Below are 27,680 nucleotides of genomic sequence, written 5' to 3' on the forward strand. Positions count from 1 at the left end.
CAAGGAGAGCTACAGTACATACAAAAAAAAAAAAAAAAAATAGTCGGGGAAATATCGAAAAAAAATATTGTGAATATTTGAAAAAAAAATGTGACCCAAAAAAATTCCCCAAAAAATAAAATAAAAAGTGCAAAAGTACAGGATGCAAAATACGCTGGACGAAAAAAAAATTCCAACATATGAGGCGAGACCCCCAAGTGAGGTTGGCAGATGACGCGGTCACTTCGCAACAAGTCAGGCCGCGCTCAGCGACTCCATCGAGTGCTGACGCAAAACATGGCCGACGCGCGACTTGTTGCTTATTCATGTTGGTCACGCCGCTCTCGGCCTGTTTTGTTTGCTTGCCGCAAACAAAACAGCGCCTCTGTTCCCTCCTCATTGGAATGCGCCGCGCCACCTTCGTTTGCGAATTCGCCACCCTCCGCCGCCGCTTCGCTCGCTTCCGCTTTCTCATTCGACGCCGTCGCCACGCACCAAAGACGGCAGACAGATGGCAAAACAGGGAAGAAGGAAAAAAAAAAAAGCCAACAGAAACGCTTGTTAGCGCCCTAGCGGCCCAAATAAACGCAAGATGACACACCTGACTGATAATTAGTCTCGGGAGCTTTCGGGCTGTCAGCGCACACACACACACACATACAGAGTGCCACCTGTGTGTGCGTGTGCGCGCGGAGGCTAATGGGCATCCTGGCACACATAATCACGCCGTTAATCACCGGCGGTTCGAACTGCGCCCGCTTTACAAAAGTCAATAGCGGTCCAAAAGGCTAAAATGGGACACATCAGTCAGTGGGGTTAATGAGCGACCCTCATGAGCGCCGCAGACCCCACCACCAAGACTCCCACCCTTATCCACATCGAGAAATCCCCCCCCCCCCCAAAAAAATTGTGGATTTTACGCAACGTCAGCTCACGTCGTATGGAATTTTTTTAAAGAGCAACGAAGAACAAACTAAAGTTTTCATGCTATTCTTAAAAAAAATATTGGGGTAAAAAAAAAAATACACAAATGTCAATTCAAAAATTAGTGTAGACATGTAAAAGTCTTCCAATTAAGGCTGCTATGAACCATTACTTTCGTCATCAGTTAATCTATTATTTTTCGATTCATCGATGAATCGGAATGATATATATATTTTTTCACCCTATACAAAAAGAGGACTTTATTTCAAATTGAAATTGCAGGAAATGTACAAAGCGACTGATTGTTTTCCAAATTAAGTCGTGACGGTGACTGACATCGGCAAACGCACCGCAAGTGGCCAAACGTTGCAAACAAACACAAAAAGAAGAGACAAAAAATGCTGCAAACGCGGGAAAGATGCAAACAAAACACATCAACACATCAATTCAGGAAAGAAAACAAAACAACAAAGTGGAAGCGAAGGAATACAAACCACGTGAAAAAAAGAAATACATGTTCCCGTTCCGACAATATCTTGAGACTTTTCATTGTATTTTATTAACGGGCTACTCGCAACGGCAAAGAGCAAAGTTGCGACGACGAGCAAACAGAAGTTATAGCGACGTCTCTGCTCTGCAAGGCCTTGGCAAATCTCTTGAGACTTCATTTCTTTTTTTTTTGGGCACTTTTTCTTTGGCGTAAAATAGATATTAAAGCGATGGCACGTCCCACCCGGCTACTGATTGCAAACAGTAGATACGGAACGCGGCCTGGTTCATCTTGCTGCTCTCCCTTGTTGCCGAGTGTGTGTGTGTGTGTGCGCGTGCGGGTGTGCGCACACCCGAGCTAGTGAGGTAATTAGGTAATCAACAGATGCGCCAGACAGACACACAGGAAGCAGCTTGTTAGGAAAGCCAAGCGGAGATGGAAATAGATAACGAGAGAGACGGCGTTGGAACAGCAAGAAATGAAATGGAAATGGAGGCAGGGAGGGAGGGAAGAAGAGATGTGACGTCCGGGGAGGGGAAGAAGCGACGAGACATGAGCACAGGTGTTGTCGACGGCGCCCAACGGCGCCTTTTAGTGACACCGGCCACCGGCAAGTGACAGCGACGCGGGGCGGGCTGTTGGAGGCCAAGAAACAAGCGTCTGTAATTGTGCTGTCAAACGATTAAAATATTTAATCGCGCTTCAATGTATAAATGGCATAGTTAACTCATAATTAATCACAACTAATCGCACATTTTATGTATTCTGATTTCTTTTTGTCCTATTTTTCCCCATTTTAATGCTCTCAGCAACATGGAATCGTGGGTCCGTTTTCTTTGTGCAAAATGCAACTATTTACTGAAACAACAATTTCGATTTTCAATTTTACATGAACATAAATCTCGTTAAAGTTGATTTCAATTAATGCCGATAATAACGCGTTAAACTGACAGCACTAGTCTGTAATCAATCAAGTGCATGAAATGCTACCGCGCAACTCAGGAAGGACCTCCTCCCCCCCAAAAAAAAGATCCAAAGGGGAAATAAATTAGAAATAAATAAATTAAATAAATTTTAAAATTATTTTTTTTTAAGTCAAGAAAGTGCATGATTATGCTGCACTGCCAAACAGGGGCGATATCCGTCGATATCGCATCACATGTCAATCAAGTCGAGCATACTTGGATGCTACAAAAACGAAGACCGACTCCAAATGTTCACAAATCTCCTGGCAAATCGATGCGACACGCGGGCGGGCGTTAGGCGCTCGGGCTCGAGCGTCACGGCGATAGGATGCCTGGGATCGTCGCGACATCCCCCTGGCAGGCGGCTCGACGCCACCGCCCTCCAGCCGCCCTCTGGCTCGGCGCCGCGAGTTTGTTTTTCACGGCGTTTTCCCCCTTTGAGCCTTTGAGGCGGGCGCCGTCCCGGGAGAGGCCGGCTGGCTTGTTTGCCGGCGTTCATGCATGTCGAGGCGCTCTCCGCTCAAGGACGCCGGAGCTCGGCTTTTTGATTAACGTGATGAAAAGAATCAATTAAACAGCAGCGACGGGACCTCTCCGGCAAGCACGCCGGAGAACACACGCCCACCCGAAAAAAAAAAAACAAAAGCACAAAAAGAAGGATGAGAAAGAAGATTTACAGGAATAAACAGAAAAAGAATTTATTTGAGGGAGGCGTTCATTTGAATCGACCCGATGCACACAAGGGTAGAGAGTCTGCGTATGATTTTATTCCGATGTGGTCAATGTGGTCCAGTTAAATGCGGGACTAATGACCCCTTTTCATTATTCTCAGTCACGTTTTGGTATTCGTGAGGGCCGTTGACTTCAATCGCCCAAGTGAGGCTTTTGATGTTTGAATAACACAAATGCACTTGCGAGGGCAGAGAACATGGGAGTGGCATTTGAATCTCGGTTCCTTTCAATATACGCGCCGCAGTCAAAGGTGGGACGAAATGACAAGTTTGTTTCCTTGCCGTCAGACTTGGATAATTGAGGGAGGGCTTTATTTTCAAAGCACAAATGCACACGTGAAGGGGAGAGACGATTTGAGGATTGTTTTATGCTCGGTTGCGATCAACAATGCCAGCAGTTCAAGGCAGGTCTAATTTTCCGGTTCGTTTCCTTGCCATACGATTTGGATAATCGAAGGAGGTGTTTACTTGAAGAGGTCTGCGGGTAGGCTTTACTTTGGAGACGATTGAGACGTTTTCAAAGTGCAAATAAATATTTGGTCGAACGCGAATCAACATGACGTCTCGGGCTCAGTGTGACGACACGGCTGAGTCATCGCGTCCTGCCGTACGTTTCATGAATCTTACATGGATTTATCATCACTTATTTATAAAAGAGGCGACCGCGGAGGGTTTGCTTCATGTAGACGCGCGCACGTGTCAGCTGGCAAGAAACGATTCGCTTTCAGTCGGGGCGATATTTTTTGCCAACGCAAAGCAACAAATCAGGTTCAAAGCTTGATCTGGTTGAGGACATTTCTTAACTCATTCACTCCCAAAGACGTTTTTAAACGTCTTTTCAGACTTGGTCCAGAATTGGCTGGTACTGAATGAGTTAAACAAGGGTGGGCCAGAACTGTGGTTTCAAACCAAAATGAAGGTTCCAAAATCGGAGTATGCTTTTCAGAGTCTTCTCACATGGACACACACAGTAATCCCTCATTTATCGCGGGGGTTACGTTCAAAATAGAACCCGAATCCATCCATTTTCCGAACCGCTTTATCTTCTAAAGGGTCCCGGGGGGGCTGGGGGGGTGGGTGCTGGAGCCTATCCCAGCTGTCTTTGGGCAGTAGGCAGGAGACACCCCCAACCGGTTGGCATGCATATTTTTGGAATGTGGGAGGAAACCGGAGTACCCGGAGAAAACCCACGCAGGCCCGGGGAGAACCCACGACCTCTGCACTGTGAGGCCGACGCACTAACCCATGGATCATCCGGCCGATCTCGCTCTCTCTCTCTCTCTCTAGACATCATTTAAGTCCCTTAGCCAATCAGGATGCAGAAAAAAGCATGAAAAAAAAATCTGAGAAACAGCGAAACCGTGAAAGATATGAATTTTTTATATATATATATATATATATATATATATATATACAGTATATATATATATATTGAGAGAGAGATACAGATATATTTAAGTATGTATATAAGTACATATTTGTCGACATCTATTTATGTTCATATGCACGTTCGCATGTCAGCAGCCAAGCCTACGCGGCGCTCGCACTAATTAGCGGAAAGCGGCTCCATTGTGCGCGTCAACAAGTCGGTGCGTGGCGTAGGATTTTTTTCCTAGCGGGGATGGAGGCATTTGATCAATTCCCCACACTCATTCATAAAAAAAAATGTGCTAATATCTCATTAGAGATTAATACCCATCAGATCCATTTAATGAGCCAGCCAGCCCACACGATCGCACTCACTGGGTGTGCGGGTTGCTGTGCGCGCGTGTTTCACTCCTACCTCCTCGTCAAGCTCTCGTAATAATTACGAACGTGGATCTGATCTGTTGCATGTGTGCTTGGCTGCTTGTGTGCGCGCGTGTGTGTGTGTGTGTGTGTGTGTGTGTGTGTGTGTGTGTGTGTGTGTGTGTGTGTGTGTGTACCCTCCCACCTTGTCATCAAGCTCTCGGAATAATGAGCAATTTGTATCTGTTCTATTGTGTTGTATGTGTCAATCTTCGATTGCCGGGAATGAACCGTCGGATCAAGAATGCAGATCTGAAACCAGTCGAAGATCCGCGTGCCAGTTTCACATTCTTGGGCCCCACGCTTGATGCACATTTTCCCATCCACATCCTAATTTGGCCCACCTTTCAGAACCCGAGAATCGATCTAAATCCCGGACTCTCTTGTGGCACAGGCTGAAGATCCAAGCGGCCTGTTTGCAACATTTGGCGACAGCGAGGCAAGAACACGACGGTCGTTGCGGGTTTCCTACCTGGCGGTGGCGGTAGACGATGACTTCCTCTGGCACGTGACGGCCAGCGAGCCTCCGCCGGGCGCCATTTCCTGTTTGATCTCCCAGGCCACCAGTTCGCTGGGCTTTACCGCTAGGAAGCCGATGCCCGACTGGAACCACACCCTGCGCACGCAAACAAAACACATGCTAGTCACTGCTCATGCTAATGCAACGCTAATGCGACTGGGTTTTAAAATTAGCATCTCGAGCCAGGGTCAGGCTTTCAAATCAAAGTGTGAAGACAGGGTCCGGGCTTCAAAGATGGCCCTTAAGAAGGGATCGAAGTTTCAAAATAAGGGCTTCAAGCAAACATTGGCTTTCCAAATGATGGTTTCAAGGTAGGGGCTGGGATAGGCTTTCAAAGTAAGGCTTAAAGGCAGAGTTATGCTTCCAAATGAGGGGTTCAAATCACCACGATGCTTTCAAGACCGCTTTTGGCTTTCAAAGTAGGATTTGAAACAACAATTGAAGTTTCAGACCAAGTTAAGGATTTCAATTCTGGGTTAAGCTTTCAAAGTAAGGTTTGAAGGTAGGGTTAGGGTTTCAAATGAGGGTTTCTCATTTCATGCTTCAAGCCAGGGTTCTGCTTTGAAGCAACGGTCGGGGTCCCAAAGTAAAGGTATCTGTGTTGTATCTGTGTATCTGTCAAGAAAATATTTAAGGTTAGGTTTCCACATAGGAATGGGGTTTCAAATTGGGGCTCCGAGCAAGCTGAAGGCATCTTTACATATCTGCGTCAAACATCTCAACTTGGACGTTGCTGGCAAAGACGGAATGCCTCCACCGACTCGGGACTTGATTTGGATTCAAGACAAGAAAAGGCAAAACAATGTCATCATTATTCTTCCTCTTCTTGTTGTTATTTTTACGCGCTTGTTGATTCAAGTCTTGCCAAATATATCACAGGCGCGCCGTCTCCCTCCTACTTGGAGTTAAAACAAAAACAAAAAAAAAATGGAGTTGTAGCAAGTCTGTCATTTGGGTCCGAAGCCGCCATTTTTGGGCCATTTGTGTCATTTCAAGGAATCAAAAAAAAGACAAATTCGTCCTGGAGATTTTGAAATTCCAGGCCTCAAAGCCACTTTCGCTTAGCAATGTGTTATTTGCTGGGCTCATCCATCATGACTAGACTCAAAAAGCCATGTCGCCCCCCCCCCCCGCAACCCCCCCCCCAGAAAGTCTGCCATTTTGATTTGAAGAGTCATTTTTATCTCCACCGGTAATTGAAAAACCAACTCCTCTCACTGTTTTGTTTTGTTTTTAATTCAATGCGCAAAGCCAATTCCACTTCACAACATGGAATTTGGTGGGCATGTCTATCATGAGAAAACCCACCAAAAAGTCTCCAAAACCCAAAAAGACAACAGAATTCTGCCATCATGCTTTGAAGGGGCCTTTTGTTGGGTTGTTTTGTCCGTTTACAGGCTAACCCAGTGGTGGGCAAACTACGGCCCGCGGGCCGAATCCGGCCCGTTGGTCTTTTTAATCCGGCCCACCGAAGGTTGGTCCACAATTAAGGTTCGATGTGAATGATTGCATTCATTTCAATTGGACTTGTAATGACAGGCATTCACAGGCCAGGTGGCGCATTGACTTGAAGTTGCAGAACACGGGGGGGGGGGGGGCAATCTTTTCGACCACCTAGTACCTCTGTATCGCTCTACTTTTACTGGTCTGATCACAACCCATCTGCAGCGATGCACAGGCTAAAATAGGTCATCAACAACACTTGTCATTTTAAAAAAGTATATTAATACCGTACTTTCATGCTTTTGTTCTGTTGATGTTTGATATGGACTGTCAACAAATGCAGTTTTTGTTTTAATGTACCATAGCTCGTGCTGACCTGGCCCTTCTGTCAAATTTTAAAAGTCAATGCAGCCCCCGAGCCAAAAAGTTGGCCCACCCCTGGGCTAACCTATCAAAAAACGTCCATGTAGATGCAAAAATGGTCACATTTAAAGGATTTTTTTGTTGTTGTTTCGGTGGGGCCGAATAACATGACGTGTTCATTTAAAGAAAAGTTTACTGCTCTAGTTGTACTTCATTGTCATATCATACCAATAGCTCTCACTAATACAAAGAAGAAAAAAAAACGGGGGGAAAAAAAAGTAAAAGCACGAGTCTTTGTGAGTTGCTCTGTATGCTAATGCGACACCGCTAATCCAAAGCGCAGCTCAAAGGTTAAAACAGTCGCCGCCTGCGGGAAACGATGCAGCGCATCGAGGTTCCATTTCAGTCATTTAAAGTAAAAAATCAAAAATCGAAAAAGCCGCAAATTCTCTCATTCGGTGGCTGTTCTTCAACGACACTTGAAATTTGCTTATGCGCTCGCACACGTCGCCTGGCAGCTGGCGACGAGCGTGCCCTTAACAGGCGCACGACACGTGCGTAAGTGGCGTACTTCAAAAGGCTGGAAGATGTACAGAACTCAAATAACACATCCTCCGTTTTCCATGCAAAGAAAAAAGCATCACGGCGACTGAAAGTAACGCCAGCCAAAGCCTCGCAACACATCAGAGCAGTCGAGTAGACGCCGCCAAAGGCACTTGGGTGAGATGCGAGCGATCCGATGGGACGCTGACGAGAAAAATAAGACCTCAGAAACTGCCGAGAGCACACCGCAGACAAGGCCCCAGTCGCAAAGCAAAATGCTAACAAGAACGACAATGGTGAACATCCAGGGTCTGAAGATATTTATCCAATAGGAGAACAAGAGCAATAAGTCAAGATTCGGTGAAGAGGAGAGTGCCTGGATCGGCATGAGATATTGTAAATGCTCAACCAAACAAACAAATAAAAAAATTTTAAAAAATCAATATTTGGAGAGAAAGAGGGTTAGTCGTGATTTTTATTTTTTAATCCAAGCTGAGACTACGGGCAGAAAAAGAGTAAAACGCCATTGGCGTGCACCTAACGGGGAAAGCAAACTTTATCATGCATTGGCATAAGACACATTAACGAAAAAAAAAAAAGAAAAAAAAACACCACTCGAGTATGAGGTTTGCCTCGGATATATCCAAGAAGAGATTGAGGGCAGTAAGGGCATGGAGCAATTCAGCAGAGCCGAGACTTGGAAGTATAATACTGAAGCTAAAAGTGGAGGCTAAAGCGATGCACTAACAAAAAAACGACAGCTGACAAGATAGCGCTTATCCACGAGGAGACTGAGGGCAGTAAGACAATGAAACACTGCAGGAATGCTGTGACTACACCGTGTATTACTGCGGCTAATGACAACGTGTCAAAGCGAGACATGCAGACAATATTCAGGAGGAGTAAGGGGTTATCCCAGAGGAGAATGAGGGTGGCAAGACAACAGAGCTTTTCAGAAAAGTGCTAAAAACAATCACGCAGGAGAATGTCTTTGATCGAAGAGGAGATTGAGGTCAGCAAGGCGGAGACTAAAGAGTATAATACTGCTACTAACACGGTAAGATCCGAATTTGTCGGCAAACGAATACAAAGTCGCAATAGATGAGAATGAAGATCTCCTGAGTTTGATCCTAGAGGAGACTAATTGCATTTGCACAACATCAGTGTAACAGAAAAGTGGAGAATGGACAGTCTGATCCCGAGACTAAAGTTAGCACTGTGAGACCGACAGATGCACGCAATCTGAAAATGAAGGTCTGCTGAGTTTTAGCCAAGAGGAGACTATGGGCAACAACATTAGCTCGCATGGTAGTGACAAACGTCTGAAACAAGTGCCATCAGCTGTGCCCACCCTGCGGCCACGAAGCACTTTGTGAAAGCGCGCAAGGCCAAAAGAAGCCTTCTCGCGTGAAGAGGGCGGCAAGTGACAGCGAGACGAACGGCGACAGAAGAGAATATGACAGCCCGGCGGCAGCGGCGACCTTTCCCAGATGCACCAGCGGCGGCTAAACAAATTGACTCGCTGCTTTTAGCTCTGCACGCCGGCGATTGCGTTTGACGGACGGGCCGGTCCCTCCTCCCGCCGTCCGTCCGTCCGCCTGCCGTCCAGGTGCCGCGCCGTGATAACGCACGTCTTGTTGCCATGCTAACGTTTTCTCCACTCTATTACTCGAAACGCAGATGAGTACATGAGCACAGTGGACCTCCGCGGTCTGTTAGCCACATGTCGTGTACATGCTCGGGAAGCTAAATGCTAACTGCTCCAATGGTGGTCTGAATCGAGTCATCGTTTTTCAAGTGGATTGGTTAAAAACCAAATTATGAGCCCTAATTCCAACCCGAACAAAAAGGTAATCTTGTTCGGATTTTTCAAGGAATTTTTGGGACCGCTATGACGACCAGGTCGGGTTGACATTTAGGCCTGGTTGGACTTTCTCGGAGGCGCTTTTCAGATCCTGTTCACTGTTCCATCTTCAATTCAAGATATCGAAGGAACAGATGTGCATTTGAGGCAAAGTGTTCCGTCTCCAGAGTTGGGAGCCGTCTCCTCCTGGAAGGTGCACTTGGCGTCCTCTCGCCGCTCCTCCGGATTCCTTTCAACAGACACCTACTCGCTGCTCTCATCTCCTTTCCTCCTCCCTTCCCTCTGAGTCCCTCACTTCTATTTCTTCTTCCTCTTCTTCATCCCCCGTAACTCTTGCTTCCTCCCGCTGCGCTGCTCTTACGTAACCGCCGCACAGACGCTTCCCGATCCTGTCGCCGCTCAGTCTGACAGGCTGACAAAGCAATGACTTTTCTGACGGGGTTTTCTGGACGTGCCCGGACATCCCCTTTCACACGCAGCTGGTATCGGGCCTTCCCTTTGGACCAGGAAGACATTTGACGCTTTTCTCAAGTCGGGGAAAAAAAACAAAAAACCTGTGCTAATTTTAGCAATGAGATGTACTTAAAACAGCAACAATGGAGGAGGACGAAGAGTTTTATCTGAGAGGAGCTTAAGGGTAGAAAGGAACACTGCAGCAAGGTGGAGACTGTGGAGTGTAACACCGCAGCTGACAAGTGAACCGATATTAGCATGTGTTGAAACAAAGCATGAGCCCCGCTCCCCAAAAATAAAAAATAAAACAATGGAGGAGCATGACACACTCCAAGAGGAGACTAAGGGCAGCAACGAGGAGACTCTGTCTAACAACACTGCAGGTAATAGTGCAGACCAACACAAAAAGAAGACAGGCCAGCAAAAGAACAATGGAGGCGGAAACGAGGGTCTCCTGAGTTTTACCAAAGAGGAACAACACAGCAAGGTGAAGAGTGGTAACAAAACAAACAATGGAGGAGAATGCGGGCCTTCTGAATTGGACCAAAAACCAGAAGAGCAGCAAGGCAGCAGAAAACTGCGGCAAATTGGGGACTGTGGCACAAATCAAATGCTGATAATAACATGGTAAGCTAACATAAGAACACGTCAAAGAGAACGAGGGTCTCTTGAGTTTTACCAAAGAGGAGACTGAGGGCAAGAAGAAAAAGGAGGACTGCTGAGAAAGTGGAGACTGTGGTGTATAAACGTGCAGATGTCAGTTAACCGGGCTGAAAAACAACAAGGAAATGGAACAAGAGTGCACTGAGACTAACAGAGAAGACAAAGGGCAACCACGCACCAGAATAATGCAGCAAAATGGAGACTGTGGATCATAATACTGCTGATATGACGGCTAAGCTATCAGAACAAGACACATGAATAGCGGAGCGCCCTCATGAGTTTGGCCCATGAGGAAGGAAGCGACGCACTGCAGCCAAGTGGAGACTCTGGAGTCTAAAACTGCAGCTGCAAGATCAACTAACAACAACTACATGTGCTTTTGAGGCAGGAAAAAAAAATAATCTCCTGTGGCTTGCGAGCCAATCTTCCAGTTTGTGGCCCGCGATGTCGTCCAGTCGTGTCGGGTGGCGTCCCGCCATGCCAGACAGCTCATTAAAGCGGCCTGCCTCTTATCGCTCTCCACTGGAGGACTCATTATCACATTCTTCTTCTTCTTCAGCTCTAATCTCTGACTAATGGCACACACACACACACACACACACACACACACACACTACAACACACGCAGCTGTACAGCCAGATCAAACCTCCGTTTTGTGGTCTCAGGGACCGTAAGTGAACATTTGGCGGACGCTGATCAGCCGCGACGACAGCGTGGCCGCGCAACCTGCTAGGGCGGGGCCGCGAGGAAGCAGAGCAAGAACCGGGACAAAAAGAAGAAGAAACGGACCGTGGCGGCAGGAAATAATCTCGTCCCGTTTAGAGTGACAAAAAAGTTGCCGAGCTGCATGGTTGCGCTTATCCAGGCGCCGCTCATGCTAACCACTGACGTGAGCTGTACAAATAGACGAAAACGATGACTACAAATAATGCAGCGTGTGCCTGAGGGTGTGAACGTGTGTACGTGTGCGCACATCCGTGAGTGTCTCTTTGTTTTGGGTTGCGCGTGTGTGTGTGTGTTGAAGTGTACATTTGCTTGCATGCATCAATGTGAGTGTGTGTTCCATTTTGTGCGCGTGTGTAAAGTATCGGGATCATGTTCCGCGGAGATGACTCCTTCCTACTAATCACAAAATGACGACAGTACAGTACTTACGTTAATGAATTAACCGCATCCCTAATAAACACTAATCAGGCTAATTGGAGGAGGTGGGCGCGTGTGTGGGGGGTGTGGGGGGTTGAGGGAAGCAAAGAATGCGAGAAGCCAAATAAAGACGGGATAAATGAGCTTAGTGGCGCATATAGACACGGACAATAGCCACCAGCCATCTTCTTTCAACAGAAAGGACGACAAAGACGGCGTCAAAGGACTTGACGCGTGAATCTAAGATTAGCACGGCAGAGGTAGGCGCGAGGGTTTCACGCCTGTGTTCACCAAAACAAAAGCCGTAGCATCGGAACCTCAAAGGCGGAGTTGTTATCATCCCACGACCGTCACATTCTTTCATGTCGCCTTGATGTTAGCATGTCGCCATTTTACGCGCTTCGTTAGATACGCGCACGAAGTGTTCCGATTCCGATGCATGCAGATGCTACATTTTGCGCAGTCGTCAAAGCGAAGGAAGCACCTTGGTGATTATCAGGTTGCATATTGGATTGAAGCTCGTAGCGAATTAGCCTAGCTTTGGCGAACACAGTTACCAAACACTGTGGAATATTACGATTAACTGTTCTGTTGATTTCCATTGTTGACGTCCGGCGGGTGACATCCGATAAAAGGGCCGAAAATGTAAGCAGGAGGATGAAACCCAAATAAAGCGTAACCGCAATTTTTTTTTTCTTCCCATCTCGGCCCATTAGTCAGTCATAACAGCCGAGCTAATGTCCTCTCCTCACCGAACCTAATGGGTACATTAGTGCGGCTAATTAGCTTCAACGAACCAGCCAGCAGGAATCAAGGTGGTGGGTCACTTGTTTGGTAACGGAGGCGAGACGAGCGGCTGTTTCAAATAAGCTTCCGGTTCGAGATCAACGGTTTTACACCCCTGTTGGCAAAGGCAATACAGCCCATAATGAGAATAAATAGAAACATGAGCACAACTGAGAAAAAGTACCAGTGACAGCTTTCAATCTAGGGAAAATTTGTACATGCCAACGGCGTCCCTCAGGGATCATTACCAGGTACTCCAATAGGGCTGCTTCTAAGGTTTGCAGGTTTTCCATCTCTATAAAAGTGTACACACTGTACAGTGAGAGTTCACTGGTGTACCTCAGGGTTCCTGAGTGACTCATCTTGACTTTTTAGGTCTAATTTTCTTGAAAATTCAGATTAGGCGCTTTGTTGGACCTGGACTAGTTTTTTTTCCCACAAAAAAAAAAAAAAGAATTATTTGAATTGGTGACTTAATCTCTTCAGTTAGTTCAAAATGTCCACCTAATTCGCTAAGTCAAATCCTGAGGCTTGATGTTAGAAAATGATTTTCTCGAAATGTTGGTGTTTAAAAACAACATCAAATTTTGTTTCATGTGTCAATTTTAGAGTAAATTTCACCAGGAATTCTGGAAACTTGTGCAAGCTCTACTCATTCTGGCATGGGATACACTAAATGCTTATTCATAGCTATTTTGTTCTGCCTTCCGTCTACTTTGCGTGTAATTTCACTGTCGGCCACAAGATGGCAGCACACTATTGTGCTTGAAGTGGTCCATTTGAAAGAAGAAGAGTGAAAACAAGAAGCCTTGTTTTTCCTCTGGGGATCATTGAATCCCAAGTCCTCTTGAATCCTGCTTTTTACAGCTACAGAAGCAACAGTTGTGGGTTAATTTTAAAGTGTACACCTTTAGGCTTGATTATTGATGTAGATTGCCAGATGATAACTTGAGTTTTGATTTTAAAAAATGGGATTTGTTTACTGTAAACTCAGTAAGGGATCGGTACAATACGCTTTTCTCATCCATTGCTCTTGCTTTCGCTCAATGACACGCGTTTAAATTCTTTTCAAAGACTGTAAATGCCTACGGAGTCTCTAAATAGGGAATTTGTATTTAGTGGATTCCGCTTATGGAGGGGGGGGTGAAACGTAACCCCTGCCATAGACGGTGGTTGAATATAAACTAGAAAGGCAAGTCGAGGAAAAATTGCCACAGGATTAGTGCAAGACTTGAAGACAGTGAGAAAAAACAACAAAACAACGACAATCAACACCCCTTAACACGCTCTCAACACACACACTCATCACACGTTCTCACACACGCGCACACACACACTTCGCCCCCTCCAGGCACTTGCAGCCTTGTCTTCAACGCACTAATTAATGTCACTCACTAAGGTTCGACTCTGATCCACAGAGACGACATCGAATTTGGCGCGTGGCGAGTGGCAAGCGACTTCTCGTCAAGGAACACGCTCGATGAGAATGCAAAGACGCATGCGCATGAAGAAGTTCCACTGCCCAATGTGAACAGAGTGAAAGTTGAAAGATGCGGCAAATTTGGATGCTGTCTGCAATGGCAGATGGTGGCATGAGCAAGACAAACAAAAATAATATTTAATATTGTAAAATTAAATTTAAAACAGTTTAAAATGACTTTATGATACTATATTTGACATGTTTAGATTGAGAGAAAAAGATATTTAGAATTTCAAAATATGAGTGAAAGTGTTTAATTTTTTTAATCGCTGCAATTTTTATTTAAATTTTGTTTTTTTTATGATTCTCATTTTTAAATCCTTTTTAAAAGTCAAGTTTAAAATCAATATATATATATTTTTAAAATGCCGAATGGGCATGACACTCTACAGTGTCGCGCACGTAGCGTCGTCGCGCGCGTAGCATCGTCGCGCGCGTAGCATCGTCGCACGCATTGTGTTGTCGCGCGCGTGCGTTGTCGTGCGCGCGCGTGCGTTGTCGTGCGCGTGCGTGTCAGCCGGCGGCTGCCTCCGGCTTTTCCAGAGCGCTTGTGCTTGTTTGGGGTGCGCTTGAAATGCAAATGTGTGTCCGCTTTTGATTGTGTACGCGCCTGGCTGCTTGTTGCACTACAGAAGAGCGCTCCATTTTAACACAGGCGTGCCTCTGTGCTCCCGTCCTTTTTTGGGGGGGGGGGGGGGGCAGGGGGGACTCTGCTGCTGCTTGAAGCCGTGCCACGTTTTACTCCTTGCATGTGTCTGTGTGTGCTTTTGTTCCGCCCTTACCTCGAAGTTACCCTAGAAGCTAGGAAACATACTTTGGGGATTAGATCCCCGCCCCCCCCCCCCCCCATACAGAATTTTGCAAATGTTGCAAGTCATTCTTCAGGCTATTGAGAAGAAATGGTTCTAAGAGATGTTCAAGAATTTTACATCTTTTTTGTTTCGGTGTATCAAATAGTTCAAAAACGTTATAAATGTGTTTAAAGCATTTCCAAAAATGTTAAAAATCTATATTCAATATTTTCAATTAAATGCAGCAACTTTAAATTAACTTTATAAACAGTATTATATAATTTTCTAATACATAAAGTGTTTTTTAAAATCAAATAAGTTTATTCCCAAAATAATTTTAAATAAAAATAAGGGGATTTGATAAATATTTTAGTTTTTGAAAATATGTTTATTTTAAAAAAAACAGGGATACATAAAATTACAATTATTTTTAAAAATTAGATTCTATCATTTTTTTTACAAAGAACTATTTTACAAATGTTTATTTTTTGTCTTTCATTTAATTACATAAGTATGTCAAAAATACTTTGATATATTTACAAATATGTTCCAATAATTTGCTGACTTTGAATAGGTTTAAAATTAGCAAAAGTACTTGTGGAATGTGCAAAATTCGCAAAATGGAAGTCGTCGGAATTTTTTTTTTTCAAATATCTACTTTTGAAACATATGTATTTACAAAATATTGACAATGTTTTTAAAATGCTCAAATAGTATTCACAAATACATTTTGCAAGTCGCAACAAAAGCCACTCGTCGTCTTTGTCGCCTTCTTGCGGCCCAATTCGCTCCACCAGCACGTGGTCCCTTTCATGATTGCCATTCGGCCTGTGGAAATATTCCCGCCGTTGTGCGCGCTGCAATTGACTGCTGACCGGCTCCGTTGGCGTCAGATGGGCGCCTCCGTTTTGCCCTTTTGCTTTTTTTGTTCAAAAAAAGTCAAAACGGAAAAAAAAAAGAAAGGGAGTGAGCAAGCTTAGCAGCGTGATGCAAGCTGTTTGGACCTCGGCTCGCCTTTAATTCCCCCGCCGATTAAAGTCCTCTTGAAAGCGCCACAAAGGCCCAAAGCGTCTGAAATGGAAGTTTGTTTAAAGCCGTGCCACCATCTCCAAATGTGTTTTTTTTTCCTTTCTTTCTTTGCTGTGGCTGCCAGCAAGTCGCAAACTGAAATAACCTCAGCAAGACGGTACAGTAAGTCCTGAACAGGTTGAGTGGAATTTTGAAGCCCCTTCGATGCTGAGCCACATGCTGCTTCACCATGCCTGGCGGGAATGAGAAGTGAACAGAATTCACGCCACTCCGAATCCCTGACTAGTGATCAACGATCCACTTCCGAATCAATTCTTTTCTCGATTCCCATTCGGTGAGGGAATCAAAGAATACAAATGCTATCACTGATGTCCGAGGGCTTCAAACTATCCATTACATCAACAATTTTCAGGAAAAAAAAGCGACAAAAATTTGCAACGCCTGGACTACAAAATTTAAACGACATATACCACAGTTCAACTTTATATTTGGCAAAAATATTTGGCCAAAAACATTCTTATAAAACTTCCAGCTACCATTTTAGGCGAACATTTTTCGTAACAGAAGTTGCACAAAACATGGGAAAAAGAACAGGAAGAATTGTCTCCAATAGTTTGACAAATAGGCCAATAAAAATCATCCACGAAATGTGTCCAAATTTTCACAAAAGCAGCACAAATCACTGCCACATTTTGCTGAACGTTTGAGAGAGGAAAAAAAAGAACTACCAAATGTTACCCCCCCCCCAAAAAAAAATATGCAAAATCTGCCTCGCAAGTCACTCAGAATTACCATCAACATTAGCTAAAATTTTTGGGGAGAAAAATACACATCTAAAGTTGCCAAATCCACCCCGTCCTCCCAAAAAGGCCAATTAAGTTGTTGGTTTTTTTCTTGAATTTGGTATTCTCCGAGTGAGAATGAGCAAATCCACCAAATTTTCAGATAAAAATATCACCGGCACATTTTGGCGCAAAAAGTCACAAAAACGTTGGCACTGGCACTGTGGGAATATTTTGGGGAAACGCGCGTAGACGTTAAATGTGCTCGTGATGGCGCTTATTGAATAAAGACCACATTCCATTTAGTGCATTGACGGCTGAATGGAGCCCGTGTCGAACGCGGCCCCTCCAGGATATACAAAAAAACAAAAAAAAGAAAAGTGCTTGAGGCTTTTGCTCATCTCCATCAGCCATGTTTCTATAAGTAGCGCCTTTATCTGCTCGCAGGCTTCCACGTGGGTTTTTTTCCTCTCGACTCTTTTCTTTCCGTTCCATTTCCTCACAATGGCCTTCTTTCCGCTTTAATTCACGGCAGAGAGGAAAAAAAAGTAAAACGCAATTCGCCAAATCGTTTTCTCTCTTTGTGCATCCCGCCGCTCACTCGGCACATCGGGGAGCCCCCCCCCCCACCCCCGCCCTCCCCCTGAAAGAACAAGTCGAGGCTTCCACTCCAGCCTTCGTACACGATGGTATATGTTCAGAACATGCGCGGTTAAACACGGGAATTTATTTTCCTGCCTTATTGCTTGAACATTTCAAATATGTATACCAGACCAAAGAGCAACACTCACTCGCAAAGAATTGAAGTTTCGTCACAGTGTGGAGAGAGAGCCTTTTTAGGCTTTTTGCCACAAAATTCTCCTGAGAGTTTTTAAAAATGTGGCCCCCGGAGCCCGTTATGTGTAGAAACATGAACTTTGGGACATGTCCATCACAACCACACCACCCAAAAAGTCTGAGGAATCTCAAACCAAAAAGACACATGATGACGGCCATTTTGGTTCGAAGCGATGATTTTTAGACTTAAAAAAAATTAAAAACAAATTTCTCCTTGAGAGGTTTATTTTTTTTTAATGCAGCCCCCAAAGTCCGTTTCATGTCGAAAGATGAATTTTGGTGTCTCTCATGAGTAAAAATTCTCTCACAGGAAGTCTTCCATTTGGGTTTGAGGCAGCCATTTTAGATTCATTGTCTGGGTTTCTTTCAATGACGACCTCATTGGCAGGAATGAGAGTTGTTCAAACCACCCTCCACCCCCAAAGCCCACTTCAAGTAGAAATATGAAATTTGGGAGACATGTCTGTCATGAATAAACCCATAAAAAAAGTCTCCAGAAGCCATGCTTGAAAAGTCACAATTAGGCTGTCATTTGGGTTTGAATTGGCCCATTTAGGGTTATTTACAGAGCTAGCTAGCTGATATGATAAACTGTGAAGAAAAAAAAAAATCTGTTTGTTGTTTTTTTTTTAAGTGCTCGTGGCGAGGTTTGTTGACTCGCCATAAAACAAAAAACGCCACACAGTCAGAGCAAGTCTAACAAAGTACACTTGCCTCATCAAAATCTTTAATAAATAAAATTCATGACTTTCTATGGCGGCTTTCATGATTTGGTGTTGTTGTTTTAAGAATAATTCATTGAGAAACACTATTTTCAATGAACACTTTGCTATGGCTGCAAAGTAACAATTTTTCACTTTTTATTTTTGGAGGGAGGCGGGGTCATATTTCTCATATCAAGAACACCAATTAAAAGATTGCCGGTTAGCCCACCCGCTATCAATCAAAGTAAACTTGTGTGTCCAAAGGCCCCGATCAAATATAATTATCGTCAACAACAACAACAACAAGTCAATGCACTCGTGGACGTCCTAATTACAATCACTAATATCTGACCTGACGGCAGGAACGCTGCGTCTTTGCCTGCCACCCACTCTTTTTGCTTTTTTTTTTTTTTTTTTTTGTCCTACCGTGAAGCAAATAAGAGCATCATGAATATTCACTCGATGACGGCTAGCATGACGGGAGCGCGGGATTACGTTGATCAACGAAAATGGGCTCTCGGGGCTCAGAATAAAGCATACAAGCTCGTAATGATGGTTTAGGTTGTCCCGTACATACTGTACTGTATGCTGTGTACTAGTGAACCCTGCTAAAAATCGCGCTTTTGTTGTTTAACTGAGTGTTTTTCAAACACTGTGTTTTGGGTGTTTTTTTTAACGTATTTCCTGGTCCTCGGTAACAGACAGGCTTACAGTGAAAGAGAATAAAGAGGCGAATATTTCTACTTTTAAATATGAAACTACATGAAAAAGACAGCATATGAAAATGGAGGTTCCACTTGTGTTAGCATTAAGCTAGCGGACTCATTTAAAACCAAATCATCGCATCTTTGTTTTGGTTTTCATATCTCCGGATTTTTTTTTTTTTTCCAATTCTCGACGGACTGCCCTTCCTTCTTCTGTAGCAATGGTCGTACAGCAAAACCAAAAGAAATCGCCTTTCAAGCTCAGATACGATACTAATTGATAAGGATGAAAACAAAGCGGATGGAGTTGGTTTCATCAACGTAAGATGTAGTTTCAGTTACTTTGTTTTTTTTTAAGCATTTTCATTTGATTTCATTGACGAAAATTGTTCAATTTTAGTTGAAAAGCCCGCAATCGAACCCCAGAACTCTCCACTGTGCTGCGGATTTGTTTTGGCGCTGCTGCCCAAAAGGAAACAAACATTTTTTATCGTATTTGTTGATATCAAACCGACATCAAAGTGATGGATTTTCACATTTCAACAGCATGATAACGTTTTATGGACAGCAGCACGTGTGTCATAAAAAAAGATTTATTTATGGGGGTTTTTTTGTTTTTTTTTTGAGTCTTTCATGGCGCTCCCTGGCCATCGTCCACGCCGGCTCCGGCGTGCTCTTCCATCTCCGCGGCAGTTTAGCATAATCACATCCACATCGCTGTGATGGAGCACACTTAGGCCCGATTAGGACACACACGCACACCCGCACGCGCACGCACACACAAAAGGTGGGCTCCACTTAAGCCTTATTACATATGCGACTGTGTTTCTAGCATGTCCGATTATCCACTTGTGGAGCCGAAGCGGGAAGCGGACTACTACGAAGAAAGACGACGCGTGGAAGGCACCAGCGGGAAAGCGAAGCGCTCGCCCGGCCGGCTGGCGAGGACGTCTTGCAATTGCGCCGTCGTGACGAGACACGCTTTGATCCAAGAGGAGACCGAGGGCAGAGGAGAAGGTTGGCGTAGCGTTCGACGCTAAGGCACAGCAATAGGCCAAGGCTAAGCTAAGTGTTAGCGTGAGTCTCAAGTGTGCGGATGAAAACTCGGGCAAACTGCAGCAAAGTGGAGATTGAGGAGTGGAGAGGACATGCCTTTGATGTTTGCCTGCATTTCTCTTCTTTGGTTAGGGTTTGGTTTTCTCTTTTTCGTACTTTTGGGTTTTTGAAGTCGTTTCTTCGTCTTGATACATTTTTCAGTGTCATCGGTGCTTTCGTTATTTTTTTTTTATTTGATCGGTGTTGTCTGCAATGATTTATTTGGTGTGTATTTGACGTCTCTATTTTCTGGATTTATTTGATTGATTTGTTTTTGTCTGGAATTGAAAAACAAACAAACGATATTTTCTGTATGTTTCCCTCCTGCAATTTATCAATAATTTTTGTTTTCTGTACGATTGATGCTTTACTTGTCTGTTTAAAATTTGTATGCATTTTTTTTAACTGTATTTTCTGTTGTTACATTAAATTGCCCTTTGCCATGAACCGAACCTTCTATCAGCCTCACCCCAAGGGAAAAAAAAAAATCGTCCTAAAAAGGAAGCGATTCCACTTGGATAATGACGCTGACCTCCCAAGCCCTCCTGCATCAGAGTTGATTGTTATGGAAATATCTCTTTGGTTGTTTGTTTGCACACGCGCGCCATTTGTCACGCCGAGAGCGGCCGATACGACGCGCCGCCCCGAGTGGATTATTTTCAGGCGGCCGAGCGAGAACACATTTGTTTCTCGGGATAATGACGGACGGCAAGCGCGTAGATGAGCCCTCGAAAGCTCACCTGACAAGCCATTTCACCAAGGCTCCATTGGAGGCCAGTTTCCCCCCCCCCCCGACAAAACTGCGCCAACCTTTTTCAAAGGTCAAAATCAGAGGGGCTGGGGGGTGGGGGAGGGGGGGGTGGCGTGCCATGCGCAGGCCAGGCCACTAGTTGGCGATGTCACTTCATCATACAAGTTGATGATGACATATTTATATGACTTCAGGATTTATTTTGTTTGCAGGAAGTATTTTGCAAGTTTATATAGTATGTACTGTATATAGATATATTAAATACACACACACACAGGTATGTGAGATGAAACCATTTTGAACATTTGCTTAGTTTGGAGATTTATTTTCTGCATCATCTTTGTTTTCTTTATTGCCAGTATTTTCTTGTTGTGGTTTATTCGATTTTTATGTATTTATTCGAGAAGAAAAATCAGTATTTGCAATATTTGCGGTACTTATTCATTTCAGTGCTTATATTTTCAGTAGTTTCTGTATTTACGTTTTCATCCATTTGAAATTAAACTTAATTTTCCAATTTCCCTCAGCTTTATTTTCATATATGCTCATTATCGACATTTTCTTTATTTCTTGTTTTTGCTGTATTAATTTCTTCCTGCGTGTGTGTCTCTCAGATTTTTATTTTTTTTGTCATTTACATTTCTTTGGCTGCACACACTAGCCTCACATCCCCTGAGCAGTTCTGTACACATGTTTTGACATTTCCAACAGAAGTGGTCCCTGAAGGAGCTTCTTTGAACAGTCCCACTTCTTGCTCGCGCCGTTGTTGTTCACGGCGCTTTTGTTGCCTACGCCGTGGCTCTGGGTCGCTTGTGTGGAGTGGCGCTCCAAATGCCGCCCGCCCATCGGTCGGCAAACCGACGCCAAGCGCGCCACGCCGCCATCTGAGATGGCCGTTCAAATGTTCGCATTGTCCTGTACGAGCCGTTCGCATCGTAAATGTTCCTCTGTCAGTGTCTCCCTCGCCTCGCTCTCATTTTCTGTTTTCCCGGTCTCCCGGCATGCATATTCATGAGCTCCTGAAAAGAGGCCGAGTACACAAAGGTGACAGCCATCAAGCTCAGGAGGCGGCGGCAGTGGCATTGAGCGATGACAGAAAAAAGGTGGATGGGGGGGGGGGGGGGGGGGGGAGTCAAGGAAAGAAATCAAAACAACGAGAGAGGAAATAAAAAAGCCAGCTGAGATGGAGGATTTGCAATCCTTCCTCAGATTGAACTGAATTTTCACCTTTGGAGGAAACGAAATGACCTCAATGAAAAAGGCCCGTCAAACCAAAACGGAAGACTTGCTGTGTTTTTACACGGTATGGCTTTTAGAGACTTTTTGTGGATCTGCTATAGAACACATTTGATGTTGCGCAGATAAATCAGTCAACAAGTCGAAGGACCCAGAGCATGGGCACGGCAAAACAAAATGGCCGACTTCCTGTCATTTTTTTTTTTTTCAAGGTCTGACTTCTTGTGACTTTTTTTGGTGGGTCTACTTATGAAAGACAGCATGGCTACCCCAGAACAAAATGGCCAACTTACTTACTTTTTTTTTTCTGGCCTGACTTCTTGAAACTTTTTTTTTTGTGGGTCTGCTCATGAAAGACACGTCCACTAAATTTCATGTTCCTGATGAAAGAAGTTCAATCAACAAAGAACGGAAGCCTTTGCAATCCTACCTCAGGGTGAACTGCTCAACATGCGACTCTGTCTTCATGTAGACTGCGAACGTCACCGTCTTCCCCAGGCGGACCGGACTGGGGGGCACCAGGACGTCCACGTTGTGGTCCAGAGTCAGCATCTCCCCTTTGGGTGCCACCGGCCCCACGCTCATGGCCACCGAACCGGCTTTCTGCATGTCCTCAAGGCCTCCTTCCACCAGGGGGCTCCACGGGTTCAGGCCCAGTCCTCCCAGAGGTCCGACGTTCGCATTCGGACTCTTCCACGGTTCATTGACAATAGAAGGGCATTCCACTCCAGCTCCCTCCACTGGTATGATGGAGTAGTACACATCCAGGGAGGGCAACGCCCCCTCCGCCGGCCGTCTTTTGGCCTGCAAGGGTACAAACCAGGCGGGGGGGATTTCCAAGCGGACCACGCAGATGCCCGACGGCCCCATCAGTCGGCAGCCGGCAGAGGGGGCCGCCTCGCTGGGGTCTCGCACCGCCAAGGCTCGGACGCACGGGAGGAGGCCTGGAGGAGGCGGGTCAGGCTCGTCCCAACGCCGGCCCACCAAGTAAAAGAGAACCTGAAAGCCAAATGAAATGATGGAACGAGGGGAAAAAAAAAATCAACATCCACCAAGATTGGAACGGGATCTCAAAGTTGACAAAGAAGCGTGATCATTTCACGTTCGTTTACGGTTCAAATTTGGCAGCAATCGGGCAAGCTTTGCAAATTGGTAAGATGACCCTAAAATGACGGCATCAAATGACAATGGCAGACTTCCTGCGGGGGTTTTTCAGCTAAGGACTCTTGAGATGTTTTGTATGTAAACCTAATTTCATGTTGCTAAGCAAAATAACATTTTGGGACAGAATTTTCCAGTTTCGAGGAGGGCTTCATCTTTGTCGTACGCTGGAAATGACCCAAAAATGCTCGATTTAGAGCAAAATGGCTGACTTCCTTTATCGTTTCCCGGCATAGCTTCGGAAGACTTTTAGTGGAACAAAATAACATTTTGGGGCAGAATTTTCCAGTTTCGAGGAGGGCTTCATCTTTGTCGTACGCTGGAAATGACCCAAAAATGCTCGATTTAGAGCAAAATGGCTGACTTCCTTTATCGTTTCCCGGCATAGCTTCGGAAGACTTTTAGTGGCCCTACTCATAAGTGACAAATCAACCAAATGTCCTGTTGCCAGGCGAAAAGGGCTTCAGGGGTTGAATATTTGACGACCGAAAGGCCCTCAAAATGTCCGCTTCTGAAAAGCAATACCTGTATCCAGGGCTGCGTGGACCCCACTTTCGGCACGACCACGTGGCCCTTCACCTTCCAGTTGAGGGTGACGTGACTGGCGGTGGGCTGCAGACTGGGCGGCGGCCCCTGCAGCAGCTCCACGGGGATCTGCCGCTCAGCGGTCAGGTTGCCGTAGCCGCACGCCACGGCGGGCAGGGCGTGCGGCGCGGCCACTCCGGCTTCCAGCCGGTGGAGTAAGAAGGGCTCGGCGCGTGATGCCAAGCTCCCGTTTCGCATCACGTCCTGGTTGGCGTCGCGCAGGAAAAAGGCCGAGTCGACGCCGCTAAGCTGGCACTGCGCCGGCAGGAAGGTGGGCAGTGAGGCAGAGAAATGAGGCTGGGCCAAGTCCGGTGCTGCCTGACCGGGACCAGATGATCCGGAGTGACTGCTGCTTACTGAAAGAAGATGAAAAGAAGCTCAGTGAAAGAAGGCCATTCAAGGATCATTTTGAACATTAAGCATGGTTGTGAATTTGACGACCGGGCCATAAAGCCCAAAACTGGAACAAAGAAAACAAGACTTGTTTGAAAATTCCGCATTTCAAGACATGGAGCAAAATGAGAATTGGTAGGAATCACTATTGTAAGCAGAGCAAAAAAGAAGACACAAGAAGGCAGCCATTTTGGTTCAGGATCGCCATTTTATGATCATTTTACCAAAAAAAAAAAAAAAAAAACCCCAACAAAAACGTGTCCTCGCGATTTTGTGGAATTACTGCAAAATAAAATTTGAAAACATCTTTCAGTGTGGGCAGTTTATGGTGGCAACGTGTGATGAGTCGCCATCAAACACGAACATCTAATAACTCCACATGGTCAGATCTTGGCCAAATGTTTCACCAAGCAACACGACATTCAGAAACGCCAAACGATTCTGCACAGAGGGAGTGAGGAGAGTTGCATTAGCGTTAGCGCATTAGCACTGAGCTTGAAATGACGGGAAATTAAAAAAAAAAAACGCACGTCTCATTGACAGTAAGAACATTAAGCCGGTTTAATAAGCTACTAGGACTCACAATCAGAAGCACATTTAATTGAAGCGTGTTTAAATGAAAAGACATTTTGAATTGGGCCATTTCAGGAGTTGGAGCAAAACAAAAACTTCCAAGGGAATTCATCTGATCGCCTACAAATTTGTTTGTCTTGAGTTCTCATCAAGAATCCAACCTGCTCCAAGAAGGTTTATGAAAACTAAGCCCCCGATTAGCATATTTCTCTTGGCGACAAGCTAACTTTGCCATACCAACCATACTAGCTAATTTTAGCCCTTTAGAATTCGCTCGGATGGGGGATTGCTCCGTCTTCGCCGATCTTCGTTCATATTTGGCAGTATTATGCAAAAATGTCCGATTCCTCGAACCTTTCTCATCGCGTTGAGTGGGGAGCAAAGACAAAAGCCATGAAAGTTTCATGCAGACCAGACACTCGGTAAAAAGTGTCACATTGTCATTGCTAGCTGTGTTTGTTGCCGAAAAATGCATGTCACCCAACGCGTTTTGCGTCATTCCGCCACGTCGCGGCGCAGTCCTGGGGAAATTGCTCCCGTGGGGACACGGGCGTCGGCATCGCGCGGGGGGCCCCCAACTCGTGGCTTTTTTCCATCCCCAATTCCAAAAGGATTTACAGCGGCGCGCGGGCAAAATGACACACGGCGCTCCCGCACAATATATTCCTGTGCACTTTATTATCCAATTCCGCCAGTATTTACGATACAATTCAGGAAGGTTGCGAGGGAGGATTACTGCGGCTTTTTCTGCCCTATTTCTTATCAAAAGAAGACAAGGTGACAGCGTTCTGCCGGGAGATCAACTTTGGATCTCTTCTTGAGTATTATCGTGAAAAATGAGATGTTGATCAGAACCGTACCCACGAAAAGGCCATGGCCAAAAATCAACATCGAGTCGGCCATTTTGGCTTGAAGCAGAAGGTGAAATGCATTCTTGGTCCAAATAAGCCCAGAATCATTGATTATCGACTGTAATTAGCAGCGTCCATAAAATGGTGGATGGGCGCATCCATTCACAAGTATTTACCGGTCGTAAAAGCCGTGGTAGCTGCTGCCCATTCAACTCGCACCCGCACGTATCGCGGCGGGTCATCGCTCGAGCCGTTCTGGTGCCAGTGACGGCATTCGATGCCAGCCTTGATGGCGGCCAATCGCGCTGCCAGCTCGCAAAGCTGTGACATCAGGCGTAGCGCCACCTGCTGAGGTGACACCAATCTGCCGCTCCACAAAAGGAACAGTACCCAAAAAAAATAAGCCCATATTTAAGCATGTCATTCAAGGCCAATGCTTGTAAAAAAATATTGGGGTTTTCGGCGCTACTCTGCGTTAGCTCGTGCGGCGCTAATGCTTCCCTCCCGGGGTCACAGTGAAGCTACTGTGTGCGTGTGTGTGTGTCAGCTGCTCTCATTCCTTGTACGGGAGTATGACATATGCTTCATGAAATCCCCACCGACACAAACGCGCACGAGCGCACACACACAAACAGGTTTTGGTTTGAAGCAGCCATTTTCGGGGGATTTTGTTCCGTTTTCCAAGGGGTCCTTCACAACAGACAAAGTCCTCCTTTTCCGATTGCTACCTCAGATGCTCCACAGGCAGATGGATGACGGTAAATGGCGCAGGGGTTTGAGCGTTGGTTACGCGTGTGGGTTTAGCGCGCTTGGTGACGTTTTAGGACTCGCCACAGAAGGCAAGATGCTTCGCTCATTTTGTGCCAAAACATAAAATTAGGTTTTTTTATTTTCAAAATAAAATCAGAATGGGCTTCGCACAGCTCCTCAGTAATTATCAAGGTTACTGTACAGTACGCGATCGCACGTGGCGAGGTGGCGTGCAAAAGGAGTGTGGTGGTGAGAACATGGATATGCTGTCGTTCAACATTTATGAAAAGTTCATGCATCGGTGTCGTTTTTTTGGAATCACGGTGCCCTCTTTTGTGTTTGTTGTTTTTTAGATTGTTTAAGGTATCACATATGCAAAAAACTAATCAGAATAATAGCATCAAAGTGAAAGTTGCGCTTGAAATGCATTCTTTCACAAAAAGCTTTTTCTCAGAATTTGTCTTTCTCAATTTGAGAAAAACAGCTGGCATTAACTGAAAAAGTACACCACAGGGTTTAAAAAGTGCGCCCCCACAGGCAGATTCACTCAGCAAAATGATTATTTCGCAGGCAACGTCGATCATGAGTGGAACGTACAAGGAAGTCCGCCATTTTGGTGTGAAAGCGATTCTAGAAACTGCAACTAACCCCTTTCTGAAGATTCGGGCTCCAAAATCTGTTTTGCTGAGCAAAATGACATTTGAGAATATGAGTAGACGCAAATAAAGTCTTAAAAAGTCTGAAAAGATCCCGAAATAGAACTGCCATTTTGCTGTGAAGCAGCCATTTCGGGATCATTTTCCCAGCGATCACTTCGCCTCCAAATTTAGCCGCAAAAGCGAGTGTCGCCTAGCGAATTGTTGTATTCTGTTTACGAAGGAACGTGAAATTTGGTGGCAATGTCGGATATGAGTATAAAATAAATAGATAAATAAAAGCCTGAAAATGTACAGACACTTGGCCATTTCACTTGGACCGGTCATTTCAGGGTTCTGTCAAGGCGCATGTAGCAACATGAAATCTGGTACGCATGTCTATCATGAGTAGACCCACAAAAAAAAAAAAAAGTCTCAAGAAGCCATGCCTGAAAAGACACATGACGTCTCCCAGTTTTGTCCGAAGCGGTTCTTCAAGGCCAAAATTGTCCTGGAGATGACTCGGATTTTTGAAGCACGGATCCAAGACAGACTCTTTGAGTGCCGTTTGTATTCCGCCGTGCTGGATGTCATGAAAAAACATCCGAATCGTATTCCGGCTAGTTTCTCATCTTCTGTTTTCTTGCTGTCAATACAACTAACTCAC

At 45.1% G+C, this 27,680-nt stretch overlaps 1 protein-coding gene across 1 annotated transcript in view; it reads right to left on the bottom strand.

The window, feature by feature from the left end:
• The window catches only part of LOC147204607 (transmembrane protein 132B), a 100,502-nt gene that overhangs the window by 36,123 nt on the left and 36,699 nt on the right, over positions 1-27,680 (bottom strand). Inside the window, exons 2-4 of the mRNA XM_086111740.1 lie at positions 23,752-24,167; positions 22,496-23,064; positions 5,350-5,493 (exon numbers count right to left, since the gene is read on the bottom strand). Of these exons, the coding sequence (XP_085967866.1) occupies positions 5,350-5,493; positions 22,496-23,064; positions 23,752-24,167 (1,129 nt within the window). The remainder of the gene's footprint in view (positions 1-5,349; positions 5,494-22,495; positions 23,065-23,751; positions 24,168-27,680) is intronic.

This window comes from Hippocampus guttulatus, chromosome 5 (genome assembly GCF_054856545.1).
Source record: "Hippocampus guttulatus isolate MCC_2025c chromosome 5, RoL_Hgut_1.0, whole genome shotgun sequence".
Taxonomy (NCBI): domain Eukaryota; kingdom Metazoa; phylum Chordata; class Actinopteri; order Syngnathiformes; family Syngnathidae; genus Hippocampus; species Hippocampus guttulatus.